At 50.9% G+C, this 27,009-nt stretch overlaps 1 protein-coding gene across 9 annotated transcripts in view; it reads right to left on the minus strand.

The window, feature by feature from the left end:
- Positions 1-27,009, minus strand: part of EFR3B (EFR3 homolog B) — a 155,817-nt gene that overhangs the window by 118,932 nt on the left and 9,876 nt on the right. For 2 of the 9 annotated variants that reach the window (XM_075063570.1, XM_075063569.1), the window contains one exon: positions 26,540-26,560. The exons of 3 other annotated variants lie outside the window; for them this stretch is intronic. In XM_075063570.1, the coding sequence (XP_074919671.1) occupies positions 26,540-26,560 (21 nt within the window). Of the gene's footprint in view, positions 1-2,542; positions 2,631-5,007; positions 5,297-13,085; positions 13,200-26,539; positions 26,561-27,009 lie in introns of those variants that run through there. 4 more of the 9 variants (XM_032790540.2, XM_032790541.2, XM_075063573.1 and 1 more) reach the window with 3 other exon arrangements.

Below are 27,009 nucleotides of genomic sequence, written 5' to 3' on the forward strand. Positions count from 1 at the left end.
AGCACTAGTCACGCCTGGTGTCTCAACACTTCAAGCTCATCGGAGCCAGGAGAGGCAGGACAGTAACTTCTGCCCACACATCAACAGGACCATAATGCCCACCTGATCCTTACTGACATCTCTGCTCAGCACTGCAGAAAAGAGTGAGGAGAAACTGCCAAGGTCACTGGGGGACAATTCCCTGCCAGCCCCGATTGTGGTAAAAGCTTAGTCCTGTGCATGAACAAAGGGGGGAAAAAATCACCCAGAGTTAAATATCTAATCCTTGCTAGAGCCCAAGAGACAGTAAAAAGATTAAAAAGACACCAATAATCCCTTGCATTTCTAAGGCAACTTTCATCCAGAAGGATCCCACAGCACTTTACAGATTTATGGGCCTGGATCGCTTCCAGCCAACAGGGACATGCAACAGCTGAGAAATTGGTTTCCAGTGCTGTTCCAGGCTGGAATTTAAGTGGTGACATCTGGGGAATTGTGCAAAGGAATTTCCCTGTGCGTCCTGCAGTGCGTTGCAATTTTCCCACCAGTCCTTGCTTGGAGGGAGAGCTCGCTGAGAATTCTGGAGCAGGTGCTTTAGGAGGGGCAGAATCCATTAGCCCAGCAGTAATCGTAGGGCATGCTGTGTCTGGTAAGAGCTAAATGCTTTCTCCAGAACTGAAGAGCTGAGATGGCAGGCAGCACCACTGCCTTGGCTAATGGTGCCATCTCAGAGGGATGGGTCATAGGATGGGAGAGGGAAGCTTGGCAAGCAAGCGTGGAAGCCTAGGCCTTTAAGATCAGATAGATGAAATGGCACTGCCAACTGGGGGCTGGAGGGGGTCGGTCCCACATGGTATTTTATACAGTGGAGTCAGTGGAGACTTTTTGAAGACCCTCAATCTCTGTGACCCCAGGGCTCCTGATTTCTGTCATTGAAACTCTGGGTCTGGTTTTTCAGAGGTGCTGGGCACTGGCAGCTCTCAGACTCCAGTGGGGTCAGGGGCGCTTTGCTCCCAGTCATAGAGATGGCTCCAGTCTAGAATTAAGTGCCCCCTTATAAGCTCCTGGGAAAATAAGTTTGCAGCTAAGCTGCAGAGTTCAGATCCCAATCTGGATCCAGTGCCCAGGCCCAGGGAGGAGGTGGAGAGGGAATAGCCCAAAATCAGACAAGACCCCAGCCCCTCCAACAGCCACGCCTAGGGGCAGGAGACCTGCATAACCGGCTGATGCTCGTGGAGGACTCAGAGCTTTAAGGCATCCCGGGGCAGGTCCAGAGCTGAGGATCTAGGAATGCCGTGAGAGCTTCTGCAAATTAACAAGCAGCTTCAGCCAGTCCATTTCCACCCACTGGTGCAGTTTCTCCGAGGAACCAAGCAGGCCCGTGGAGAGACGTAGCTGGAATCCTGCCCCAGTCAGGTTGGCACCGATGGCAGACCCCTTCCTGTCACTGCGCCATAACCAAGAAAGCAGGGGGAGAGGGTGCCTTGCCAAGCCGGGGACATGTTGCCTGCATTAGCTCCTCCGTCCTCCGCAAATGACCAGGGTCAGGGGCCAGAATCTAGGGTCGCAAGGACTCCACCAGGCCCTTCTCAGCAGGTTTCATCCAAAGAGCTCAGACAAGGATTCTTTATGGACAAAAACATCCCTGGGAGGTGGGGAAACTTCACCTCATACCACCCAGTGCCTAGACAGAAAGGCGCCGGCACAGAGAGGCAAAGCAACTAGCTCAGGCCACCAAACAAAATCAGCCACACAGCCAGGACCAGAACCTGACTGCAGAAGTCCTTCATCCGGCTCCCCTGGGCCAATCCCCCAATATTACCTCCCTTAGGAGATTATCCCTATGGGCTAACACGTTCCAGGGCATTTTCCCTAATAGCCCCTTCCAAGCCGAGCAGCCCCGCACGCTGCAGGGAACCCAGCCAGCCCGGGGTCCCAGCCACCCCAAAAGTGTCTACACGAGCCAGAGCGGCCCCACGATCTGCGCCGCGATTTCGGGTTCTCCCCCAGACGCCGGAGTTTTCCCCGTGAACTTCGCAACGCGGCGGCCCCTGCAAGGAGAGCGCGCAGCGAAGCCAGCAACCTATGGGGGGCTCCCGGCGCGTTCCCTCAGCCGTGGCTGGGGGGCAAGTGTGAGCCAGGGCTTGAGCCGGGCAGAGCCATGCGCTGATGCCCAGCCAGAGCGGGGCTCACCGCAGCTTTCCGCCCAGGCAGGCGGCAGACGGGGCCAGCGCACGCAGCAGCAATTTGGCTGGGGACAGAGCCAGACGATCAAGCTGGGGGGCGTGGAGGGGGGGATCCCCCCGCCAAACCGAGCTGCCTTGTCCCCTGCTGAGCCTCGCCCCCCGGGACCGTCTGTGCGCCCACGCCAGAGGCCCGATCCCCTCGCCCCCAGCCCGGACCGGGCAACCTGCGGGGCCGGAACGCGGCGCTTGGAGTGAGCCCGGGGCGCAGCAGAGGCGCACGGGGCACCTCTGCTCCCGCCCCTGGGCTCCAGCCTCGCCAGGGCCGGGGCGGGGGGATGCGCCCCGGATCAGGGCCAGCAGCCGCCCGGCTCTCTCACCGTACATGGCTCCGGCTCCCCTGGCTCCAGCAGCGGCCGCCGCCGGCTCTGCCTTTCATTCACGGGCGCGCCGGCGAGCGGGCAGCAGAGGGGCGGAGGAAGCATGAATGGAGCGGCGCGAGGCTCATTGAGCGGCGGGGAGAGCAGCCCCCGCCCCCGGGAGGAGCTGTCAATCCGGATCCGCCCCGCCCGGGGCTGCTGGCACACGGAGCATCCCACCCGCACACAAAGGGAGAGGGGCCCACGCCAGATCCCTTCTTCCCTGCGGCCGGGCTCAAACCCCCCATCACACCGGAGCATCCGGCCCTCGGCACACACCCGGCTGTCCCAGTTTCGCCCTGCCTGGAGCTGCACCTGCCTGGGATCAAATACAGCCCGTGTCCTGCACGACTTCCTAGGTGCGCAGCCGGGAAGGAAGATCCCTTAAGGCAGGAGGAGATCTGGGTTCAAATTCCAGCTCTGCCCCACAGTCCCTGCGTGACCTTGAGCAAATCACTATTCTGCTGCCTGATGGGTTCTGTCCCACAATCCAGCCCTTCCTGAAGCTGGTCTGAGGTGTCTAGGGGCCTCACTTCCCTATCTCTGAAATACGCACAATAATCCTGCCTACTCCGCCAGTGCTGAGAGGATCAATTCAACTGATGTTTGTGAAGAGTTTTTCCATGGTAGTCCCTACAAGCAGAGGGACGGAGACCTTAGGTCCCAGTCGGCAATGCACCCTCTTGGTGCAAGCACCCACTGGGACTGGAACCTGCACCAGCCCTGGCCCTGTATTTAAATGATGGCGCTCATCGGCCACATGGTAGAGCTCCATGAATTGTGCAGCCCTCAACCACTCCTCACATCCTGATTTGTGTTTTCTCTGCTACAAACAAGACACCACTCCCATCTCTCACGTCTATGCCAAACCATAAACCAGCGACCCCTAGGAGACACAAAGCCCGGGGGATTTTAACAGGAGAAAGTGTTATTTGTCCAGCAGGCAGTGACAGCCTCTGAGTGCTTAGCAACTGATCCCCAGGTCTGCCAGACACACACCCCATGTTCTGTTCTGGAAAGAGACAGATAGATGGGATCCACCCTTTTCCATGTGAGACAGCTCCATCCCGCAGCACAGGTGTAGCCTTTCCCCAGAACAGCTGAGCAGACCTTCACCTACTGAGGATCCCCTTCGCCTGGTCACTGCTATTCCTCATGTCCTGGGCACCATCTGCTACACAAGTGGTATGTGTTATCATAGAATCATAGAACTTGAGAGGTCATCTAGTCCAGTCCCCTGCACTCATGGCAGAACTAAATATTATCTAGACCATCCCTGACAGGTGTTTGTCCAACCTGCTCTTAAAAAGCCCCAGTGCTGGAGATTCCACAACCTCCCTAGGCAATTTATTCCAGAGCTTAACCACCCTGACAGTTAGAAAGTTTTGCCTAATGTCCAACCTAAACCGCCCTTGTTGCAATTTAACACTATTCCTTGTCCTATCCTCAGATTAAGAAGAACAATTTTTCTCCCTCCTCCCTGTAACAACCTTTTATGTACTTGAAAACTGTTATGTCCCCTCTCAGTCTTCTCTTCTCCAGACTAAACAAACCCAGTTTTTTCAATCTTCCCTCATAGATCATGTTTTCTAGACCTTTAATCCTTTATGTTGCTCTTCTCTGGACTTTCTCCAGTTTGTCCACATCTTTCCTGAAATGTGGCACCCAGAACTGGACACAATACTCCAGCTGAGGCCTAATCAGCGCAGAGTAGAGCGGAAGACTTACTTCTTATGTCTTGCTTACAACATGCCTGCTAATACATCCCAGAATGATGTTTGCTTTTTTTGCAACAGTGTTACACTGTTGACTCATATTTAGCTTGTGATCCACTATGAACCCCAGATCCCTTTCTACAGTGCTCCTTCCCAGGCAGTCATTTCCCATTTTGTATGTGTGCGACTGATTGTTCCTTCCTAAGTGGAGTGCATTGCATTTGTCCTTATTGAATTTCATCCTATTTACTTCAGACCATTTCTCCAGTTTGTCCAGACTATTTTGAATTTTAATCCTATCCTCCAAAGCACTTGCAACCCCTCCTGGCTTGGTATTGTCCGCAAACTTTATAAGTGTACTCCCTGTGCCATTATCTAAATCATTGATGAAGATATTGAACAGAACCTGACCCAGAACCAATCCCTGCGGTACCTCACTCGTTATGCCCTTCCAGCATGATTGTGAAGCATGGATAACTACTCGCTGGGAATGATTTTCCAACCAGTTATGCACCCACCTTATAGTAACTCCATCTAGATTGTATTTCCCTAGTTTGTTTATGTGGTCAAGCGAGACAGTATCAAAAGCCTTATTAAAGTCAAGATACACCACGTCTACCTCTTCCCCCCTATCCATAAGGCTTGTTACCCTGTCAAAGAAAGCTATCAGGGTTTGTTCTTGACAAATCCATGCTGACTGTTACTTATCACCTCATTATCTTCTAGGTCTCTGCAGATTGATTTCTTAATTATTTGCTCCATTAGCTTTCTGGGTACAGAAGTTAAGCTGACTGGTCTGTAATTCCCTGGGTTGTCCTTATTTCCCTTTTTTTATAGATGGGCACTAGATTTGCTCTTTTCCAGTCTTCTGGAATGTCTCCCGTCTTCTATGACTTTTCAAAGATAATTGCGAATGGCTCAGCTATCTCCTCAGTCAGCTCCTTGAGTATTCTAGGATGTACTTCATCAGGCCCTGATGATTTGAAGATATGTAACCTGTCTAAAATAGGGAAAGAACTAGTCAAAAATTACTTTGACTCTGATCCTACCTCATTTTCACAGGCATTCACTACATTAGATGTCCAGTCGCCAGTCAGTACATTTAAGATCTCTCCTTGCCACCACGTGAAGCTGGATCTCAGGGTGCTGCTACTGCTGCTGCCCACCTCCCACTCAGCTGCGTGTTGCACAGAGCTGAGGTTGCTCCAAATTACAGTCCAGCAAGCACAAGCTTCCCATCACAGGTTAGTTCACACACAGGAAGTGGCAGACACTGGTTGGTATAGTCAGAACCATAGCTGGCACATTTTCCCAGAAGGCTTGAGACTCCTGGCCTGGGATATCAAAGTCAAGGACACTCATACTTAGCATTCATAGGGAGTATGATCTAATGGACAGTCTAGGACACAGGACACCTGGGTTCAGCTACTGCTCAGATACAGACTTCCTGTGGGACCTTAGGTAAGTCATTTAATCTACCCTGTGCCTCAGTTCCCCCAAATGGGGATGATGTTTCCCTATCTCCTCAAGGTGCTGAGGATAAAACCCATTAATGACAGCAAGGTGCTCAGATAGTAGGGGCCATATAAGAACCTAGGCAGATTGAAAATCAGGCCCTGTACACACCTGAGTTACTGAGTTTCCCCAACCCCAGGTGAAGTTTTCAAGGAGCTGTGGATGCTCAGCATCTCTAAAAATTTCAGGTTCATGGCACTGTACACCTATCAGCAATCATATCAGAGGGTTACTGAAAGGACAGCCAGCAGGAGAGTTCTTTCCATCACTGAAGGCAGCTTCCCCTGCTGGGAACTTCAGTATTACCTGACAAGATTGGATGAGACGGGGGGTGTTCGGTCTAGCACGGCCGTTGAACTTCGGTATTACTGAGCAAACAGCAGTCGGTAAGGCAGAATAATGCCTGGCACAGTGGTGTAAGCAAGTGAGAAGAACTCTTTCCTCTTCATTCATGATACCATCTCCCCCCCTCTCCATGCAGCCTAGGCCAGTAGTTCCCCACTAATACAAGGCTCTGCAGTGCCTATGGCAAAGGGTGTCTTGGTGAGAAGAGGAGGAGCTTGTGTCACGACCTATATAGGTCTTAGCCCAGGCCCACAACGTTTATGGCAGCAGCCATGTTTCCACCCTCCACCCACCTGGTGGCTGGCAGCAGCTTACCTGAGACCCTGTGCAGCCCCAATGCAAGGCTCCACCCCTGAGGTCCCAAAGCAGCTGATTGGCCCACTAGCCCTGCTTAAGCCAGCAGCAGGAGCAGGAAGTTGTCTGAACAACTGGGCTCCACCCTGCTCTGGACAGCATGCCTTGTGCTTTCTGCTACCTGTTTTCCTGGTGTCCCAACCCGGCTTGACTCCTGGCCTCTGACTTGTGGTTCCCGAGTTCCAGTTTGCCTCCTGCCTCTGACCCTAGTTCCTGACTCATGGTTCTGATCTCCCCTTTGCCTCCTGCCTCTGATCTCCCAGTATCCTGACTCAGCCGACTCTTGACACCTCTCCTGCAAACTGCGGACTCTGGCTCCGACTGTTAGGTCTGGCTACCCACGACCCACTGTGGCAGCTTGGCTGAGAAGAGCTAGACCAGAGAGTCACATGTCCCCATCTTCCCACTTGCCCCCCTCAGCAACAGCCGGCTAAAAATCCAGAGAGGCGACTCTCTTCTAGAGGGGATCATCACTGAGGCTGTCTGAAAATCCTGCCATTTACTTAGGTATCTAAAAGGGAACTAGGTCCTTTTCCAAATCCAGGCCTTGGTACTCAGCATTAGTCTCATTACTCTCCATTGCTGGCAATAACCTGTGTGAACGTTTGAAAAATCCTGTCTCCAATCTGGAAAACACTGATTATTACATCCCCACCTTTCCCCCCTACATTGTCCCTCATGTTTTTGTCTAGAACTGAATTCCCCCTCTGCCTCCCAGCCCAAAAAACCCGCATCAACAAGAGCTTCAACTGCTTATCCTGCCAAGAGATCTTTGTGCCTTGTACAGCAGCATCACTGATGACGTCTGCAACAGCCCAGCTCTGGGAACCAGGTTGGCTAGTGAACTGCAGCAACTGCAGGGACAGCAGAAGATACTGTGCCCTTTTGTGCATCACCAGTTGCTATTTTTAAATGTTCGGCTGAGAGGGAGTGGCACAGGTTTCCAAAAAACACTGCTCAGGTGACAGGAGAGGCTGGAGGGAGAGTTAACACATAAAGACAGATACAGGTTTGCTGTATTTCAAACCAACAAACAGGGCTGGATTCTGGAAATGACGGAAATTCTCTAGACATAGAAGAGGGACAGAGCACCAGAGACAAGGTAAGACCCACACACACCCCTTAGTGTGCTGCCACCCTGCCTAGAAGAGAGCAGCCGTAAGACAGTGAAGGTCTCTCTTGTGCGAAGAGTCAGCAGAAGACATTCAGCCTGCGCATGGCAGATCAGGAAGAAGCACAATGGCCCAGTGAAAATAAGGTCCGTAGACCACGCATGCTTGAAGATGACTAGGTAGGGAAGGGGGAAGAGGATGGAGAGAGAACTCAGTAGAGATGGTCCCAAACGGTTATGCGAGGGGAATTGGGATCCAGATCGCCAAAGCTGAGAGGCATTTGGGTCTGGAGTTCCTGACTGGACCTCCCTCTGATGCAGAAGAAATCCAATGAAGCCTCCACTCAGAGATGCAAGATGGGGAAACTGAGGCAGAGAGAGGCCACATGACTTGCCCAGCAAGGTACTGGCAAATCCTGGCTCCCACATCCACTGCTCTCCCAACTAGGCCACGCTCGCTCCCCGTGATGACTTGAGCTGGCCGTAGCTAACAAAGGCCCCACAGACGTACCATTGATAATAGTTCTCTGCACTGATTTACCCTTTGTCCTCAGGCGAAGTGAAACCCGAGCAGGCACTGGCGATCCGGAGCCAGCAAGCCAGAGTTCTCAGCAGCACTCTTACCAGAGAAGGGCCCAGGAGCTGCCAGTGGGACCCACACAGGGAAAGCGAATGAATCTTGGCTCTGGGCCATGAATAAATGGCTTTGGCTGGTAACAAGTGGAGCACACGATGGGGTTTGGTCTCTAGGTCTCCCTACTCTCAATGAGCATCACCAGCGCTACCCACGGAAAGACAGGAACACACTCCTCATGCAGCTGCCACAAAACCAGTCCTTGTAACCCATTGAGCGCAGGGGCATTGTTCACTGTTGGTGCAACAGGGGAGGGCTGATGATTTGGCAGCAAGCACGATGGAGGTTCTAGGACAGACAAGGACGCATGTAATGTGTGCACCGGTGGGGGCTGGCTGCTGCTGCTCTGTCACCCAATGCACCAAATGCTGGTTATCGTAAGGAGCAGATGAGGGCACTTGAACATTTTTTATATATATAAAAGTTGTAGCAAATTATCTGGCTCTTTTCCCACGCCCTTCATACCTCAATTGTCTTCTGAGATGGTAAGTTCTGTGGGGCCGGGGCCCTGTGTTCATATATGTTTGCACAGCCCCAGGCACAATTCCTGGTGATCCTGATTGAGACTTCTAGGGGAGGCACTTTGGTAATATAAATATTAAACAATCATTATGCAACCACCGAGTTCACATTGTATTACGCCGGGGTATCGGCTTCATAGACCGAGAGGCAAATGCAAGCACCGCTCTTGAGATGGCATTTCGGTCAGATCTAATCAGCTAAGTGGAGCCAGGCCAGGTCAGTAATGGGAGACTGAGCCCTTTGGGGACCTCTCCCACCATCCACATCTGAAAGGAAAGGCTGCAGGCTCCTGGCCTGAGATGAATGTCACTGCCACCTGAACTGGGATCTAACCAGCCTCCCGAGCTGAGAAGTCAAGTGACAAACGGCAGACAAATGCCTTCAGCCAGAGAGCATGGACCTCATCCTGCCACATCCTCCGTCCTGCTGCCTGTTTTGAGAGGCGCCATATGGAGCTTTAATTCGCTTCTGGGCTGCAGCTACTGGATGGGGAGAAAGGACTTTGAGCTAAAGTCTTCGCTGCACTTCTAATGGCGCAGCCCCCATTGCACTCCACTGGGAACAGGCCCATAGACTGCTGGCTCTGGGGCAGATTCTGGAGCCACCACGAAAGCCGAAAGGTAGCACAAAAGCCATCTGCCTTTGGAAGCACTCTGAAGCCAAGGCCTGGCCAGGGGAGGGAAATCTCGGCTTTTGTCCGCAGCAGAGCTGAACGCAGACAGACTGCCCAATGCCCAACTCAGCTCCCTCCCTCCCACGGATCGCTTGTTCCTTGTGCCTATGACACAGTGAAGCACCAACAGGAACACTCTGTGCTTCCAAACGTGAAGTTGAGAAACTGACACCCAGAAAACAGGAAGAGGTGAACCACGTCCTACCAGCCTTGCCACCCACAAGGAGCATGTCACTCCACTGGGTCCTCATTCATTTCAGGAGCCAGATCAAAGCCTTCTCTGGGCCTGATTCATCCTTGAACCATTGCAGGGTCAGAGCTCTGCATCGTGTTTATTCACGAGCATAGGGCTGATGTGGCTTCCAGCCTTAGGGCTGCCCTAAATTGTGCCTATGCATCAATAACCCCACAAGGTTTTGCAGGGCAGCAGAATACCCCAGCCATGGCACCTCGCTCCCTGTGATGCCCTTTGCTCATGGAGTCAGGGCAGGTTAGCAATATCAGGCCCGTCTCATGTGCTAATCACCAAGTGCCGAGGTGCAGCTGGTGAAAATCTGGGTATCCCGGCTGCCAGCAGACCACAGAAAACATAAGGGTTAGGTCTGATTAGTCATGAGAATCCATAGCTCTTCTAGCACTTATCTGTAGATCTCATAGCATTTACTAAGGAGGCATCAATATTCCGCGGGGGGAATACAGGAGGGGAATGTGACATGCCCCAGACAGCAGGTCTTTGGCAGAGCCAGGCTCCTCCTCCTGCCTGCGGATGCTGGCTGGGGAAGGCATACTCCCTGCTAGGGTTTGCAATGCAACTTTGAGAGGGTGCTGGTTGGGAAGGGCAGGGAGTCGTCTCCGACGTCAACTTCTCATTGCATCAGCGCACAGCTCATGAAACTACTTGGGCCAGGGAGCAATCAGCCGTACGGAGCCACTGGATACAAACCCTCTGCAGTGGCAGAATTTCTGATCATCAACAGACATGGCATGAAAAGTGCTGCACGGAGGCTGTTTGCAAAGCAGAGCCCACTGATTTACGGGCCTGCTCTTTTCTGATACTTCAGCACATCTTGCCCTTGGATATGTTTTGTCACCCAGCCAGGATTCGTAAAGAACTATTTCTTGAATTAAGAGAGGCTGGTTCCAGCAAATTAAGTACTGGGCCATCCCTTTCTAGGTTGTTTAAGCAACATTTTCTTTGATGAGCATACAAAGCCGCATTCCATCACACTTTTAACGCATCTTTGACACTTTGGATGCTGCCAGTTACACAGGGACACATCTGAAAAGCAGCTTTGTGTGGCTTGAACACGTGTCTCCCTCACCAACAGAAGACGGTCCAATAAAAGATATTACCTCCCTTACCTTGTCTCTCTAATATCCTGGGCCCGACACAGTGACAACAACACAGCATATGCTGTTCTCAACAGTTAGTTTGTCAATTGGTCATCATCCTTCCTCCCTTCTCCCCCACTTGGCCATCACTTCTCCAGACTGTCCGGTTCTTTTAATCTTCCCCCAGCCATCTGTCCCTCCAGCCCAGTGATACTCAGACTGAGGCTTGGGAGCCGCAAGTGGCTCTTTAATGCACCTCCTGCGGCTCTTTGCAGCACATGATAGTAAAACACTATGTGATTTAATTATTAACCAGTCTAAGTTATTAGTCAATCGGGATGTTTTTACTGTGTTATCAACCAATTGTAATTGATAGAATAATGATGCTTACTCAGTCATTTTGCTGTGGGAATTATACATGTATATATACAGTAATTATATACCAGTATATACTGGGGTGTAAATAATTCTCACAGCAAAATGACATTACATTTAAAGGAAGGCAGAGCTGGTCAGTTTCAGGCCTTCCCACTGACATGCCTAACCAGCTCCCTTCCGATGCTGAAACCCGTACATGCCGAGGAACTTCGCACACCTCAGTGGGTGTGACCGATCAGAATATAGCCCTGCATCCTACATAAGGCCAATCAGGGCTGGGCTTCCATTTAGGTGACGGGAGCCAGGATTTTGGAGGGCGGCATTTTGCTGCCCTCGGCAGCAGTTCGGCGGGTCCTTCCGCGCTCTGGGTCAGCAGTGGCAATTCTGTGGTGGGTCCTTCACTCAGTCCGGGACCCGCCGAAAAGGGCCCCGAAGACCGGGACAGCAGAAGGACCCCCGCCTAGGGCACCAAAAACCCTGGCGCTGCTCCTGAGGCCAATCAGAACTGGCCATGTGGAACTTTGCTTCTTTGTCAGTAGGGAGTCAATGTCTGCTATAAAATCATGGATTGCACTGAATAATTCCTCTCCATTGTTGGCACTGACAGGGTCTCATTGCCTTCCTGCTCTTAGACATAATGCTTCCTAATACACGAGAACAGCTGGTAGCCTGATGGATACTTACAAGCCTCAGAGATTGAACTCCCATCCTGCAGCTTAAAGCCCCAGGCCGCTGCCTGGTGAACTCCAGAGACTGCTCTGCCATGCGAACACGCAAGCCCTTCAGACATTCTCCCCAGCAGAGGGCAGTATCAGACAAACCCATTTCTGCTACTGCGGAGTGGTACTCCAATCCCAACCCTTGAAACGGTTTGAAACCACATTCAAACGTGTAAGGAGACACTCATTAAAACACCAATCGGGGAGGGAAATCTGAAAGGGCTTTATCATGGGGACTTCCATGACACACTGATAACTGAGATCCAGTGGCCTGCACCCATTGTAGTATTCAGCCACCACTTGTGAACAGCATACAGAGAGCCTAGTCCATGGGACGCTCAATCCTGTGACACCACATGGAGGAAGCCAGGCTTCCTGACATAGCTGCTGCTCCTGCCAAACCTAAACTAAAATTAGACACCACTTTAGTTTCTCTGGAGATAGCCATTCTCACGTGCCCTGGGGTCAGACCTTCCCTGCGCACTTAATAAACCTACCCTCCGTTCTGCAGAAGACGACATGAAACAATGGAAAATCTAGTTTGTTCCTTCTGGGGTTCAGCCAGGTGGGGAGAGGGAAGCTGGATTCACAGCCATTTCATTATTATTATTTATACGATCGTGGTGCCAAGAGTCCTCTGCTGAGATCAGGACCCAACCATCCTAGGTGCCATATAAACAGAGCAGGAGCAAGCCCCTGGCCTGAAGAGTTTACAATCGAAACAGACAAGACAAAGGGTGAAAGATGGGAGATTATTGTTCCCATTTTAGAGATGGGAAACTGAGGCACAGAGAGACTATATCCAGGTCTACACTACAAACTTACATCAGAATAACTACATCGGCCAGGAGTGTAAAAAATCCACACCCCTGAGCAATGCAGTTACACCAACCTAACCCCCATTGCAGACAGAAGAACGTCTCCCATTGACACAGCCACTGCCTCTGGCAGAGGTGGATTAACCATGTGTATGGGAAAAGCTCTCCCACCAGCATAGTAGCGTCTTCACTAAAGCTGCACCAGCACAGCATTTTAAGTGTAAACCTGCCCCAGATGACTTGTCTGGGATCACACAGGGAATCTGCAGCAGAGCCGGACACGGAACCCAGATCTCCAAGGCTGAAGCCTGAGCCACAAGCCCATCTTTCCTCTCCTGTCTTCCAGCCTGTCTCCCATGTGTTCATCTGCGCCCAAACAATACATTACCATTGCAAACGCGATGGTCCGCAGCAGCTCTGCAATCCATCAGGCAACTTCAGTGCGGGGATGCTCCTTCAGCCAGGACAGAGAGCTGCAGGAGAAGTGGCTGCGTCTCCTGCCTCCACAGAGACCAGGGTTCTCACGCTGCAAACTACACCCGCACAAATCTCACCCCCCACCCCCCCACACAATTTGCCTCCTGTGCAAAAACACTGTCACCACTGGCTGCTCTAATTTCCCAGCTCTCAGCTTTAAGGCTCCTGTTATTCTGGCTTTTTTCTCCCTCCTCCTGCCTGTCTGTTTGCTCCCTTCCTCCCAGAGCCACTGTTTATTTCTTCAGCTGCCTCTCAGCTGATTCTGTAACCCTCTAATTCTGGCTCTTCAGGAATACATCCCTCTCCCTGGCTCATTCACTTGCTCTTTTTCCCTCTCTCCCCCTCTCTGTACTTTCTTTTGATCTCTCCCCAGAGCTTTTCATTTCGCCTTGCCTCACACTATGAAAGGCATCAGTATACAATTACCAGCTACTGTCTGTGGCTTCTCCTTCCCCTCCCCATCTCCTCTCCATTTGTCTCCCTAAATCCTTCTTCTAACCTTCCCCAGACGCTGGCCTTCCATTTCCTCCTCACGGGCAGAGAGAAGCCAGTGGAGGTTTCATTGGTTAAAGGTGCCATTAAAATTCCGCTGTGAACACTCAGGAGAACCCGTAAAGGCCCTTGGCCGGCTGTTTTGGGTTAAGCCTCCCCTGGCCTCTTATACACGCTGCCCATGGTAAAGGAGCGTGGATTCTCAGAGCTTGACAGCTTAGCATTTTCGAGCAATCAAGTTCTTTTAAAGGGCTGCAGGTTGGGTGCCTCCGAATCCCCAGGCAAAGGATTTTTTTCTAATTGGGCCTATGGCCTTTTATTGATTGATTGCTTCTTTCTGATGGACAAAGTAGGCCTGAGAAGAGGGATTGCGGGGGGCGCAGTTTTAACCTATCAGGAATGGCCAGTTTAAGCCCCCTGGCTTTGCATATGCACCATGCACTCGTGCAGGATAACTGAGGAAGCAAAGGTGCCCAAACTTTTCCTAGCGAGTTCTCTTTGACATTAGAGTTAGAGGCGGCTAAGGGGTGACTTGATCTCTGTCTAGCAGTACCTACATGAGGAACAAATATTTGGTAATGGTTCTTCAGTCTAGCCGACAAAGACACATCGCAATGCAATGCCTGGAAGCTGCAGCTAGACAAATTCAGACTGGAAAGAAGGCGTCCATTTTTAACAGTGAGGGTAAGTCACCACTGGAACTATTTACCACGGGCTGTGGTGGATTCTCTGTCACTAGAAATGTTCAGATCCAGATTGGATGTCTGTCTAAAAGCTCTAGGAATTATTTGAGGGAAGGTCTCTGGCCTGTTATGGGGGCGGGGTCAGACTCGATGATCACAGTGGTCCCATCTGGTCTGGGACGCTATGAATCTAAACAGGTGTTAGCAAAACCAATGTCTGAAATCATCTGACTAAAATCCCTTGTCCTAATAGCTCCACTTTCACTCTCTAACTCTTGTAGTGTCACCACTGCACCAGCTCCCCACTCCTCCCAAGCCCGCACTGGGCAGGCGAAACCTGGATTTCTAGTGGAACAAAACAACAAATCAAGCCAGATTTTATTATTTTTACCGAGTTTCTTTTCAGACCACCAAAAAGCAGCAAATAAAAAAAGGGCACAAGCTCCATTTTCCTTGTCATGTCACCTTTAAGCCAGAGACAAAGTGAGAACTGGGTCTCCTCTCCAAACAGCCAGCTAAAAATCCTTGCAGGTACAGAACAAAGCGGAGATTCTCACTCCTTCCCACCAGCACACAAGGAGAGAGGTGGAAGGGGCTTGTTTGCTATACAAAGTGTGAAGAAAATAATTGGGGTGAGGCCGAGATAGGAGCAGGGGGAGGTGGGGAATCAGGGGAGCTCCTATAATGCTGCAGAGAAACTCCGGACTAGGGACAAGAGCAGAGGGGAAGGAGCGGGAGTGGGGCAGTTACTATACTGAGCCAGGAGGAGGGTCTGGGCAGCTGGGAAAGCAGGAGCAGATCTCACCTACACAGGGCCAGCTTTAGGCCTATTCCACCAATTCCCCCAAATCGGGTCCCGCGCCAAAGAGGGCTCCATATCCAGTGAGAATCCCTTCCCTGACTAGTGGCGTCTTTTTAAATTTTTACTCACCTGGTGGCGCTTCGGGTCTTCAGCAGCACTTTGGCGGCGGGTCCCTCAGTGCTGCTGAAGACCTGGAGCGAGTGAAGGACCCACGGCCGAAGTGCCGCCGAAGGCTCGGAGCACTGCCTGGTGAGTACAAGCCCCACGTGTTTTTTTACGTGTGTGGCGGTGTTTTTTGTTTGTTTTTTTAAAAAAAAGTCATCCCTGCCGGGGCCCTGTCGAAACTGTTCAAATTGGGCCCCGCACTTCCTAAAGCCGGCCCTGCACCTACACATCCAATCACACGCACTGGGATTTTCCCCTCTGAAATAATAAATAAAATCAAAATGCAGGAACAGTGCAGCACTGGAACTAGTGAGTCTTGGGCAGGGCCTAATTCCCAGAACTCGTGGCTGGTTTAATGGCTAATCCCAGTGACTGTCGCCCTTTAAATGAGTCACTTTGTTTGCAAGCAATTCCTGGGCAGCGTGATCAACATCTCAAGGTCACACTCAGGTACCAGCCACCGCAGCAAGTGAGCCGGTGACAGAGAAGTGTTACGAGAGCAGGAGCTCGTCCTTCGGCTCCCTCTCCCCCAGATCTGCAGCAGTTCCTGAACGTGAGCTCTCAGCCAACGTCTCCCCATCAGGGACCTGAGCCTTCTGTGTATCCAGGGCACGTTGTCAACCTGAGGGCAAGACTCCGCCAGCCCTGCCCTGCCCGTGGGCCTCAGCCCTACCTGGAGGGCTTACCTCGAAGGCAGTGAAGGCAGTTCAGTCTCCATTGCCCATTCTGTCCTTGGACCAAAGCAGCTCCGGGTGGTTTTGTTCTGTGGATACTTGCATCTAGGGTGACCAGATGTCCCATTTTTAAAGGGACAGTCCCGTTTTGAGGGACTTTTTCTTATATAGGCGCCTATTACCCCCCACCCCCTGTCCTGTTTTTTCACAGTTGCTATCTGGTCACCCTACTTGCATTAGCCTCATTCAACTCAGGCCACCCAACAGCACTCTGACCTTCATCACCAGCCTGAGCCAGTCTAACAAGTGGGAGGCTCCACACTCCATTAGCTACCCCGGGAGCCAACTAGGCTCCCTCTTCCATCCGCATTGCCACCCTGCGGCCTTTAGAGCTCATAGACGCTAAAGACAGAAAAGCCGCATGGGATTATCCAGCCCATCTGCCTTTCAGTGCAGAGTTATTCCCCCTCCGTTCCCAATCATTGCTTCTGGACAGTGCTTAACTTGTAAGCAGAGAGGTGCCAGGGTTCAAGCAATTTTTACATTCATAATGGATGCAGCAAGCCCAGAGGTGCTGCCGTGCCAAGGCTAGGAACTGCCGGGCCCGGAGGTGCCGGGGCTAGGAACTGCCGGGCCCGGAGGTGCCGGGGCTCAGCGTTGGTACCAATTAAGCACTGCTTCTGGAGCATTTACAGGCTGAACAAAGAGGGGCCCTTTCTACACGCTAAAAGAGGATTCTTCCCGGATACTTCCTCACTATCTGGACAGGTCCCTGTTGTTCAGGAAGAGGGGAATTGCGAGACCAGAGCAGAGCCAGGGTCCATCGAGCTGAGGGTCCTGTCTGTCACATTGGGCAGCACCAGCTGCTTCCAAGGAAGGTGCAAGAAACCCCACGTTAGGCTGACATGGGGTAATTTGCTCCCACAAGAGGTCTCCTCCTTTGCAGCATCCTCGTAAGGAAGGATTTGGCCACAAATAGCATCCTCAAAGACACACGTGCTTCATGATTATTTGTCATTCATATTACAGTAGAGAATCACAGGACTGGAAGGGACCTCGAGAGGTCATCTAGTCCAGTCCCTGCACACACATAGCATAGATCAAGGCCTCACTGGACCAGGCCCTGTACATTCTCACAGGGAGAGACAGTACTTGCCCCAGGGAGTTTGCGAGCTAACAAACCAAACAAAATCCAGAGCAGGCAAAGGGAAAGACAGGAAGAAAGTCTTATCAACAAAGTTTAATTTGTGCAAAGATCTTGTGGGAGGCTCACCTCTGGGCTTGGCGGTTCCTAGCCCTGGCATCTCTGGCCTTGCTGCATTAGTTATGAAAGTAAAAACATTGCTTGAGCCGCAGCACCTCTTTCATTACAAATTAAGCACCACTTATTATCCCCATTTTACAAATGGGAACTAGAAGCACCAGGAGATCAAATGACGTGCCCAAAGTTACACAGGATGTTGCAGGCCAGTATCTTAACCCACAAGGCCATCCTTCCTCACTCTCCCCACCACCACCTTCTGAAGCAATGAGCAGCACATCCCTTCCCATAGGCAAGTGGAAGAGGTTTCTCCTATCCATTGCTCTGCTTGAGCCGCATTCACTGATCTCTTCCCACGCCAGATCCCAGCAGAACTGGTCACTGTTCTAAAACGGAGGCCAAGCAAAGAGTAAAGCAGGCAGGGATGGTGTCCCTAGCCTCAGTTTGCCAGAGACTGGGAGTGGGCAGCAGGGGATGGATCATTTGGTGATTGCCTGTTCTGTTCATTCCCTCTGAGGCACCTGGCATTGGCCGCTGTTGGAAGACAAGATACTGGGCTAGATGGACCTTTGGTCTGACCCAGTATGGCAGTTCTCATGTTCTTAAAGCAGAGGAAGAGAGCCCTTCTAGGGGACGGGGCAACTGGTGAGCACCCAGAGTTGGAAGAGGGTCTGATCATAACACAGCAAATCATCTCCATGGGCTTCTTGTGCAGGCAGCAGAACGAGGCAAGAAACTTAGACCTAATAAAGAGAAATTACCGCTTGAAAAGGTGACTTGCAAAAGAAGGGAGAACAAGGGGTGTCTATTTGCCTTCTGCCTGGCAGGTTTTGAGAGTTGTCTCCTTGCCATCTTCGCAGCCAGCTCTCTTCCTGAATTCAGTCAGTGTTCAATCTACCCAGAGCAGGCCTGGTTTCTAGTCACAAGCTCCCATCACATGATCCATGGTGGTAGTCACTCCACTTGGGAAAGCAGGCTGCACGTGGCATAGGGGAGCCTGATCCTCAACTCTCTTAAAAGAGCCAGCTCATCCTGGGGCATTTCTTAAGTGCCAAACTGAACTCAAGCAACTGGCACTCAATTGGGAGAAAAGGGCTCTTTGTTAAAGATTGAAAACAATCCTATGCCCCTTCAATGAAGTCCATCTCACTAGCCAAAAGAGGGCAGACGAGATTTATATCTGATATTTCCCAGGTAAAAAGACAAGCAGGGGAAAAAAGTGTAAAACAAACCAAACATCACAGGTCACCCTCACCACTACCACACAGGGAGAGGCGCAAGCTGTGGGCGAGGGAGCTTTAACCCCACACTGCTGCTTCACTTCTACGCAGGGCTGGGGAGCGTGTTTAATTAGCCACGACAGCCACACCAGACACCTGGCAATCTGTGCTGCGAGCTGCTCTGGGGAAGATGACAACACCAGTGGTGCTGGGATGAGTCAGATTCCAGCCTCTGCACGGCCTACAGAGCGAGGGGATTATTTTCATCCCTATAGCTGCTTGGCTGTTCTCTCTTCCATGTGCTCAGTGTTCCAAGCCCCTAATGGATCTGGGAGCCCAATAAGAAACTTGTAATATCCAGGATGGGCTCCCCTCCATAGCCTGTGTCCATCCTGCAACCCTGGGCTGGGATTGCTGCTTGCACAGCTTTAATCTAGCTAGTCTTGGGTACTGGAGCAGTGAAGCTATAGCCACACCTATAGACACAGCCAACATGTCAGAGATTAGACCTAGCCAGCTCTTCAGGCAGTGACAGTCAGGCCTGACTCCACTCCCATCAGTGGTGTGAACCAGGCATCTGTGAGAAGAGAACCACCCTATCTGGAGCAGCACTACAGGGGTGGGAGGCACAGGTGAGGGTTCGAGTCCTAGTTCAACCACCTACTTATGGCATGAGCAAGTCACTATGTTAGAAGGATGCTCTTGTGGTTCAAGCATTTGACCAAGCCTAAAAGAACCAGATTCAGTCTCTGGTCTCCTGCAGCATGTCACTTAATGATCCCTTTTGGTCTCAATTACCCATCTGTAAAATGGGGACTATACTTCCCCCCCGCCCCTTCTCTCTCACTCATACACACACACGCACACATTGTCTGGCTTGTCTATTTAGACTGTAAATTCTTCAGGGCAGGGATTGGCTCTTATGCCACAGACAGCACCTAACACAATGCGGCCCTGATCACAGCGAGGGGACTGCAGACAGGACTGTAATACGGACAATCCCTGGGCTCAGTTTATTCCTCTATAATTAGGACAATCATTTCCCTGCCTCACAGGGAAGGAGGACTTCTCCCCCCCAGGCCCATGCACCCAGCTATGCTCAGCCACACAGCCAGCACCCTAAGGAGCTAGGCTGCATGTACTGGGGGCATCCACCTTGGGCACACGGGCTCCTCTTCCAGAGGGCCCTCTATATCCGTGAGGAAGAGGGCAGAAGGAAAAAACAACAGGGGGCACCTCAGAGCAAATCCTCTGAACAGCTGGCAGTGGGGGGGATGGGAGCAAGCTACCAGGGCTTCTGCATTTTTGCTTTGGGCACGGCAGCCATCCACATTCCTGGTGAGCTATTTCTGGGCTCTGCTTTGAATGCCTGTGAGTGGAGAGAGGCATGAAAAGCTGCAGCATCTCCAGGGGCAGGTGGCAGCAGACATTCCCAGGCAGGGGCTGGAGGGGAGAGGGTTACGGCTGCTTTAAAGAGAAATCTCTTTCCCTCTCTGTATATATACACATTTTTCCCTTTAAACTATTGAAATCACCTGTCAGCGGTCGCCCACCCTGCTTTGACGAGTCAAACACAGATTGGGTCTAACAGCAGAGCTCCATCCCAAGAGCTACAGCCTGTCAGGCTTACACAGCTGCCAAGCCCCTGGTGTTGCCAGAAACCAGCCGATCCCACGAGGAATCGCTGGGGGAGGAATTACACAAAGGAAGGAACCGTGGGGGTCATATCAGTGGGCTCCAAGCAGAGAACACGCCATTCTAGACACTCTAGGGGCAGGACATGCGCCTGGAGGACCCCAAAGTGAGCGCCGGTGAAACGGGGCCATCTCTGGAGTGGAGGACGGTCACTGAGCAGCAGGCAGCGAAGAGGAAACTTGGGGCAAAAACATCTGCTCTTTCTGCAGAATGATGAGAGATGGAACAGCCATGTCATCCCGTTAATTTACACAGCCAACCCCCATCTTCCCAGACTGACCTGTTTGACGCCGAATCCAACCACACCTCCTATGGGATCAAAGCACACACAGCCCGGAAGCTTAGGACAGCATTTAGTGACCTTACGCTGAGAGGCGCCCAGCTCTGCAGCCTTACAAATAATGGATAGCGGGAGGGAGAAGGAATGATAAAAAAAAACAAACCCTAATCCCATCAGCCAGCTGTGATTGCCTCTAGTAAGCAAATCATGATGGCCCCTCTGAGCATGCTTGGATCCTGCTGGCCTAGTACCTAGCTCATTAACATTCACAGAGGTTTGGCCTTGGGTGTACCTAATCCTCTGGACTCAGGAGGTGAAACCCCCAGGGGGATTGGAGATGAGTTTTTAAAGACACAGACACAGGATAGAAAGCAGAAGGCGAGTGGCTCTGCTGAAAGGGGCCCTGACCCAAAAGGACTCCATTCTGCAGGAGCTCGACAGCTTCCATTTCCCACACACAATCCAAAGACCATCGCTGCATAGGAAAGCACTGAACAAATGCAATCACTTTAGGGTTGCCAACTTTCGAATCGTGAAAACTGAACACCCCTGCCCCAAGGCTACAACCCTACCCCGCCCCTTCTCTGAGGCCATGCCCCCTGCTCACTCAATCCCCCCTCCCTCTGTCGCTCGCTCTCCCTCACCCTTACTCACTTTCTCCGGGCTAGAGCAGAGGGTTGGGATGTAGGAGGAGGGGAGGGCTCCAACTGGGGATGCAGGCTCTGGGGTGGGGCCAGAAATGAGGGCTTCAGGGTGTGGGAGGGGGCTCCGGGCTGGGGCAGGGGGTTGGGGTATGGGAGGGTTGAGGGCTGTGGCTGGGGTTGCAAGCTCTGGGGTGGGGCTGAGGATGAGGGGTTTGGGGTTCACAAGGGGGTGAGGGATCTGGCTGCGGGTGTAGGCTCTGGGGTGGGGCCAGGGATGAAGGGTGCTGGAGGGGGCTCAGGGCTGGGGCTGGGGGTTCAGGGTGTGGGCTCCAGCCAGGCGGCGCTTACCTCAGGTGGCTCCAGGAACCAACTGGCATGTCTGGCTCCTAGGCAGAGAGGCCAGGGGGCCTTGTGTGTTGCCTGCAGCCGCAGGTGCCACACCCGCAGCTACTACTGGCCGCAGTTCCCAGTCAATGGGAGCTGGGGAGCTGGCACTTGGGGCAGGGCAGTGCACAGAGTCCCGGTGGCCACTCCTATGCCTAGGAGCTGGATGTGCTGGCTGCTTCCAGGAGTCAGGGCTGGCAGGGAGCCTGCCTTAGTCCACTGCACTGCCGACCAGACTTTTAACAACCCGGTCAGCAGTGCTGACTGGAGCTTCCAGGGTTCATTTTTGACAACCAGATGCCTGGCAACCCTAGATGACCTCCCTCTAGGCTCACACACCAGGGCTTGAACCCACAACCTCCAGTGGTAACAGCATGAGCTACAGAATCAAGGCTCCAATAACTTGCAACTGCAACAACTCTTATCCTTTGCAGATCCTCACAGAAGGGGACCTGTAACACTCATTCACCAGTGGGTTTCACAAACCCTGGCCCGATTCATCACCCACATTACCAGGCCTGTACAGTGGGCTTGGCTAGCACAGTTCCAATTATCATGCCTCAGCCCTCAACATTTCTCTGCTTTATCCATTCCCCCTGGCCATTTTGTATAGGAACCTATGTGCTGCAAAGGTAATCCAACATGTGCCGTGTATGAGTCTTTTTCCTCCTCTAGTGGCTAATCCGTGTAAGTGGGTAAAGTCTACTACAACCGCTAGCTCTTGGAATTACTCCTTCAGCTCAAATGGTACAGACTCATGCTTTCTAGCTCTGTAGTTCTGCTGCTGGTCTGCAGCCAGTGCAGGGCAGCGTGCATTGACATTTGAGTCCTGATTCTCCTCTCATTCACACTGGTGCACCTCAGGAGGAGCTCTGAGTGGAGTCACACCAGAAGAATCAGGGCCTCTGACTCAGCCAGCTGCTGAACCCACACAATGAAGCAAGAGTGAGCAGGGATTGATGGGGAACAATCACAATCACGGCAGCTGCAAAGCCTCCCCTGAGTTGCCATAGGGTTTCTGGGCTCCTCACAGCCCCAGAAGAGCAGCTGCTCGGGAAATCACTAGGGATGCTGTCATAAACATACAGCTAAGGGTAGCATAAAATCCCTCCTTTACCTGTAAAGGGTTAAGAAGCTCAGATAACCTGGTTGGCACCTGACCTGAAGGACCAATGGGGAAAGAAGATACTTTCAAATGGCGGGGGAGGGGGGGGAGAGAGACTTTATTTTTGTGCTCTGTGGGTGTTCTTTCAGGAGACAAAAGGGAGAGACCAAGCAAGTAATCCAGTTCCTACTGAAATGATACATCTAATATTACAGAAATTGTAAGTAATAGCAAGGAAATGCATTAGCTTATCTTTTGTTTTAGCCTGTGAATTTTCCCTATGCTAAGAAGGAAGTTTATTCCTGTTTTTTTGTTTGGTTTGGTTTGGTTTTTTGTAACTTGAAAGTTTTGCCTAGAGGGAACTCCTCTATGTTTTAACTCTTATTACCCTGTAAACTTACCTTCCATCTTGATTTTACAGAGGTGTTTCCTTCACTTTTTATCCTTATAATAAAAGTTCTGTTTTTAAGAATCTAATTGGGTTTTTAGTGTCCCAAAAACCCAAGGGTCTGGTCTGTGGTCACCTTGGTTACTCTCAAGCCTCCCCAGGAACGGGGTTGAAGGGGCTCGGGGGGATATTTCAGGGAAACAGGAACTCCCAGTGGGTCTTTTCCTGAATCTTTGTCTAACTCACTTGGCGGTGGCAGCACACTGTCCAAGGACAAGGAAGAATTTGCGCTTTGGGGATGTTTTTAACCTAAGCTGGTAGAAATAAGCTTGGGGATCTTTCATGCAGGTCCCCACATCTGTACCCTAGAGTTCAGAGTGGGGAGGGAGCCCTGACAGATGCTCTCCCCAATCACATGACACTGGAAAAAGCCATTGGCTCCCTGTATCTCTCTGAACCATTCCATTCCAGGGAAGGTCCCAATACCCAGCTCCCCTTTCACTTACACCACTGTAATCCTATTGATTTTGATGGAATGACTCCCAATGTACACCCAAGAGTAGAATCAGGCCCCATTTTTTAACCTTTTCAAAGCTCAAACATGCAAACTTGGTGCTTCTAAAGCACCTGACATCCAAGGCTCTCAAAGTGCTTTACAGACACTCATTGGTGAGCTGCCAGTTAGTTACACCTGTCTGAGATAGTTCAGTGTTATCCCCATTTTCCAAGTGGGGAAACTGAGGCACAGAGCAGCAATGTGACTTGTCCAAGGTCACCCAGCAGAACTGGGACTAGAATGCAGAAGTTCTGATTCTGGACTCTCTCAGAACAGCCAAAGCCCCAGCGTTCAATCAGGCTCTTCAGTTCTAATTATGCAGTTGCTGATGACTCAGAATCTGTCCTCAAGAGATTTTAAGCTTTTAATTAAAACGTTTTTTGATGAATTTGCTTTTTCGATTTCCATGGAAAACAGAGAAATTCTCAGGGACCGAGAGCAGCTCAGTTTGATCCTCATTACAGAGGGGACTTCGTTATCCCTGGTCTACTGAGCAGACATCACCGTGACCCCATAAAGGGCAACAGGCCTTAAAGGGAAATTAATGCAGTATGGAAGTTCTATAGGAGAACACTGAACTAATAGGAAGGTGCCATCTTGACTCAGAGGGTAGACATTTGTAGCTGGACACTTGTAGCTGGCCCGTGCCAGCTGACTCAGGCTTGCAGGGCTCAGGCTGCGGGGCCGTTTCACTGCTGTGCAGATGTCAGGGCTTGGGCTGGTGCCCAGGATCTAGGACCCTGCGAGGTGGGAGGTTCCCCGGGAAGTCTAGGCAGCAGTTAAACAGCCCCGAATCAGCCGGCTCAGTCCTCTTTTTTCCTTTGGTGCATAGACTTACCCTGAGACACTTGGGCTGGCATTAGCACTGGTGGGTGGAGGAATCAAATAGCCCCCCCAGCAATATTTTTATTATTTGGATGGACAATAGCACCTGGAGTCCTCAATCAAGGTCAAGGCTCCAATGTGCTGGGTGCTGTACAAACATGGTGGGAGACAGTCTCTGCCCTAAAGAGCTTACAGTCTATAGAAACAAAGGAATTGCCATTATTTCCCTTTAACAGGGAACTGCACCACAGAGATTAAGCACACCGGAGGGGTTTGTTGGAGGAAGTTTGCTGGCACCGAAGATGAGCAGGAGCACTGGAGACTCGCTGCCAGACTGGCTCAGGACTCCTGAAGTCTGAGTGTAGATGCATTGCTTAGTGTCTGCCCTTTTGTATTGCGGTACCGCTGGGCCTGTGGGGTCTCATGTAACCCTGTTTTACCACTCCCCTAATCTTCTCCCCTGTTGTTTTTCTCCATGCGTCCCTCTAAATAAATATTTCCCTATCCTATGTTCACTGTACTATTCTAGAGTGCATGTGTTACTCCAGGGGGTTAGAACAGGTGCCCTTGGGGTGGAAGGGACTTTCCCTGTGCATGCCTTTTCTTGGCTGGAGCTGCCTGCAGAGCAGACTCCAACTTGGCCACAAGGGTGCTGGAGTTACACCTCATTGTGGAATTGTCTAGGAGGGGATTTTTACACCTTCCTCTATCACCTGGCATCAGCCACAGTCAGGGAGAAGCTACGGGACTAGATGGACCACGGCTCACAGCTCCAGAAATAGGATTCACTGGTAACTGTCTCACATTCTTCTAACAAGGCGGAGACTAGCTCGTGATATTCCATTACAAAATAACCCAGTGACCGAAGTGTCCCACACCTGACATTACTGACTGAAAAGAGCCAGGATACGAACAGAGCTAGAGTGACAGGCCTGACAGAGACTTGTTTAACAATTCCACTTTGAGTCACGATAGGACAGCCCGAGCAGACCATTCATGGACCACGATAGGTCAGACAGTACATTCACTAAGAAGAACAACGTCCCATGCCACTGGGTATCTTATCTATACTTTATCTGTAGGTACCTTTCCTCCAAGGGTCTCCAACTGCTTTCCATAAGGTGACTAAGTAGCATTGTTCCCATTTGACTGAGGCTCAGAGAAGTTGTTCGGAGAGTGCAGTGCTTGGAATAGAAATCAAGTCCCATAATGCCCAATACCACTGCTCTAACTACTAGATAATGCTCCCTCTCTATGCTTCTCCAGGGAACTTCCATGGGAACTCAGTAACGTTTATTTTAACCCAGAGGCCCCTGTGCAAATCAAGGTCCCTTTGAGCTGGTCACTGTACGAACACAAAGTAAGAGACAGTCTCTGCTCTGGAGCATTAAAACAGCATGTTTGACCTGTTTTAAATGATCTTGCTACAGATTCATATTAACCTGGTACTACCCCCCAGCGCCGTCTCTGTTTTTATTTTCCTCCTCTGTCTCAAAATCTGCTTGCTGTTCACTGCCAAACATTCTACGCTGTTAGACAGCAACCTGAGAACACCTGAGAAATGAAGTGCATTGAGTGACTGTGTTACTGGGACTCCGAGACCTGCTGGGTAAATCCGGTTCCACAGAGAATTTACAGGACCACATTTTGTTTGTAAGTTCCATTTACAGTAGCTGCAGATTAGTAGATGTTTCAATACATGGTGAATCCTCTGTTATACAGTCCAGAATGTCAATAGGTTGCTTATAACCATCGATCACACCTTCTTACCGATATCCTTATAATCATCTAACATGCTTATAACATCTAGTCATCATTTATCAACCCTTTATAAACTTTTTGCAATGGAGCTTTAATATAAAGTGTGATGGTTTACAGTGTGCATATGACCTTAAAAAAAATAAGGTGTCATTTGTGGGCAATTGTGTGCCTTGGTTTCCCTATCCATAAAAGACCCTTTGGTGTTTTTTGTATAAGTGAGAATTTCTCCTGGTGTCCAGGGCGAAAAGAAATCCACCCTCCCAACCCCTGTCTCCCTGCCATGCTCCACCCCAGAGGTTGTTGCATTTCAGTGGTGCTGTAAGGTGCTTTAAGATGAATGATCAAAGAGTTAATTACTACTAAAGAGGATCCCACTTCTGCAATTTGGCACGGCAAGTCACTCCTCATAACCAAAGACATGTATACTCACCATCGCACAACGGGATGCGCCCTGCAATGTGAAATAGCCTAAGTTAGCCTCACTCATTTGCTATAAAATGTCAATTAAAAACAACAACATCTTCTCACCAGAATGGTTTCCGATGGGCATGCTGATGCAGAAAGAAATGAAATAAGCCTGTGCTGCCCAACAGAGCTTTGCTGTTCTCCAGCTGAAATGTTAACTCTTAAATCTGCGGCCCTCTGAGAAACCCGATTCCTGAATGTGCCTGAACCCATCAGCTTTGAACAGCATGTCAGTGGGCAACACAGATGTCTGTTTAGAACAGAATTCGCCTGAATACAGAGACAAGCTGCTAACACCTTGAGTTGTTCCCATTTCAGGTCCTGAACTGTAGACACTGGATGATTGAAAAGCCCTGACATGAGGAGATAGAAGCAGACATCTGATAAGCCAAGGAGCAGTGTGCTCAGAGCAACTACAGAGCGTCGGGGGGAAAA

The sequence above is a fragment of the Chelonoidis abingdonii genome, chromosome 3 (assembly GCF_003597395.2).
Source record: "Chelonoidis abingdonii isolate Lonesome George chromosome 3, CheloAbing_2.0, whole genome shotgun sequence".
Lineage (NCBI taxonomy): Eukaryota > Metazoa > Chordata > Testudines > Testudinidae > Chelonoidis > Chelonoidis abingdonii.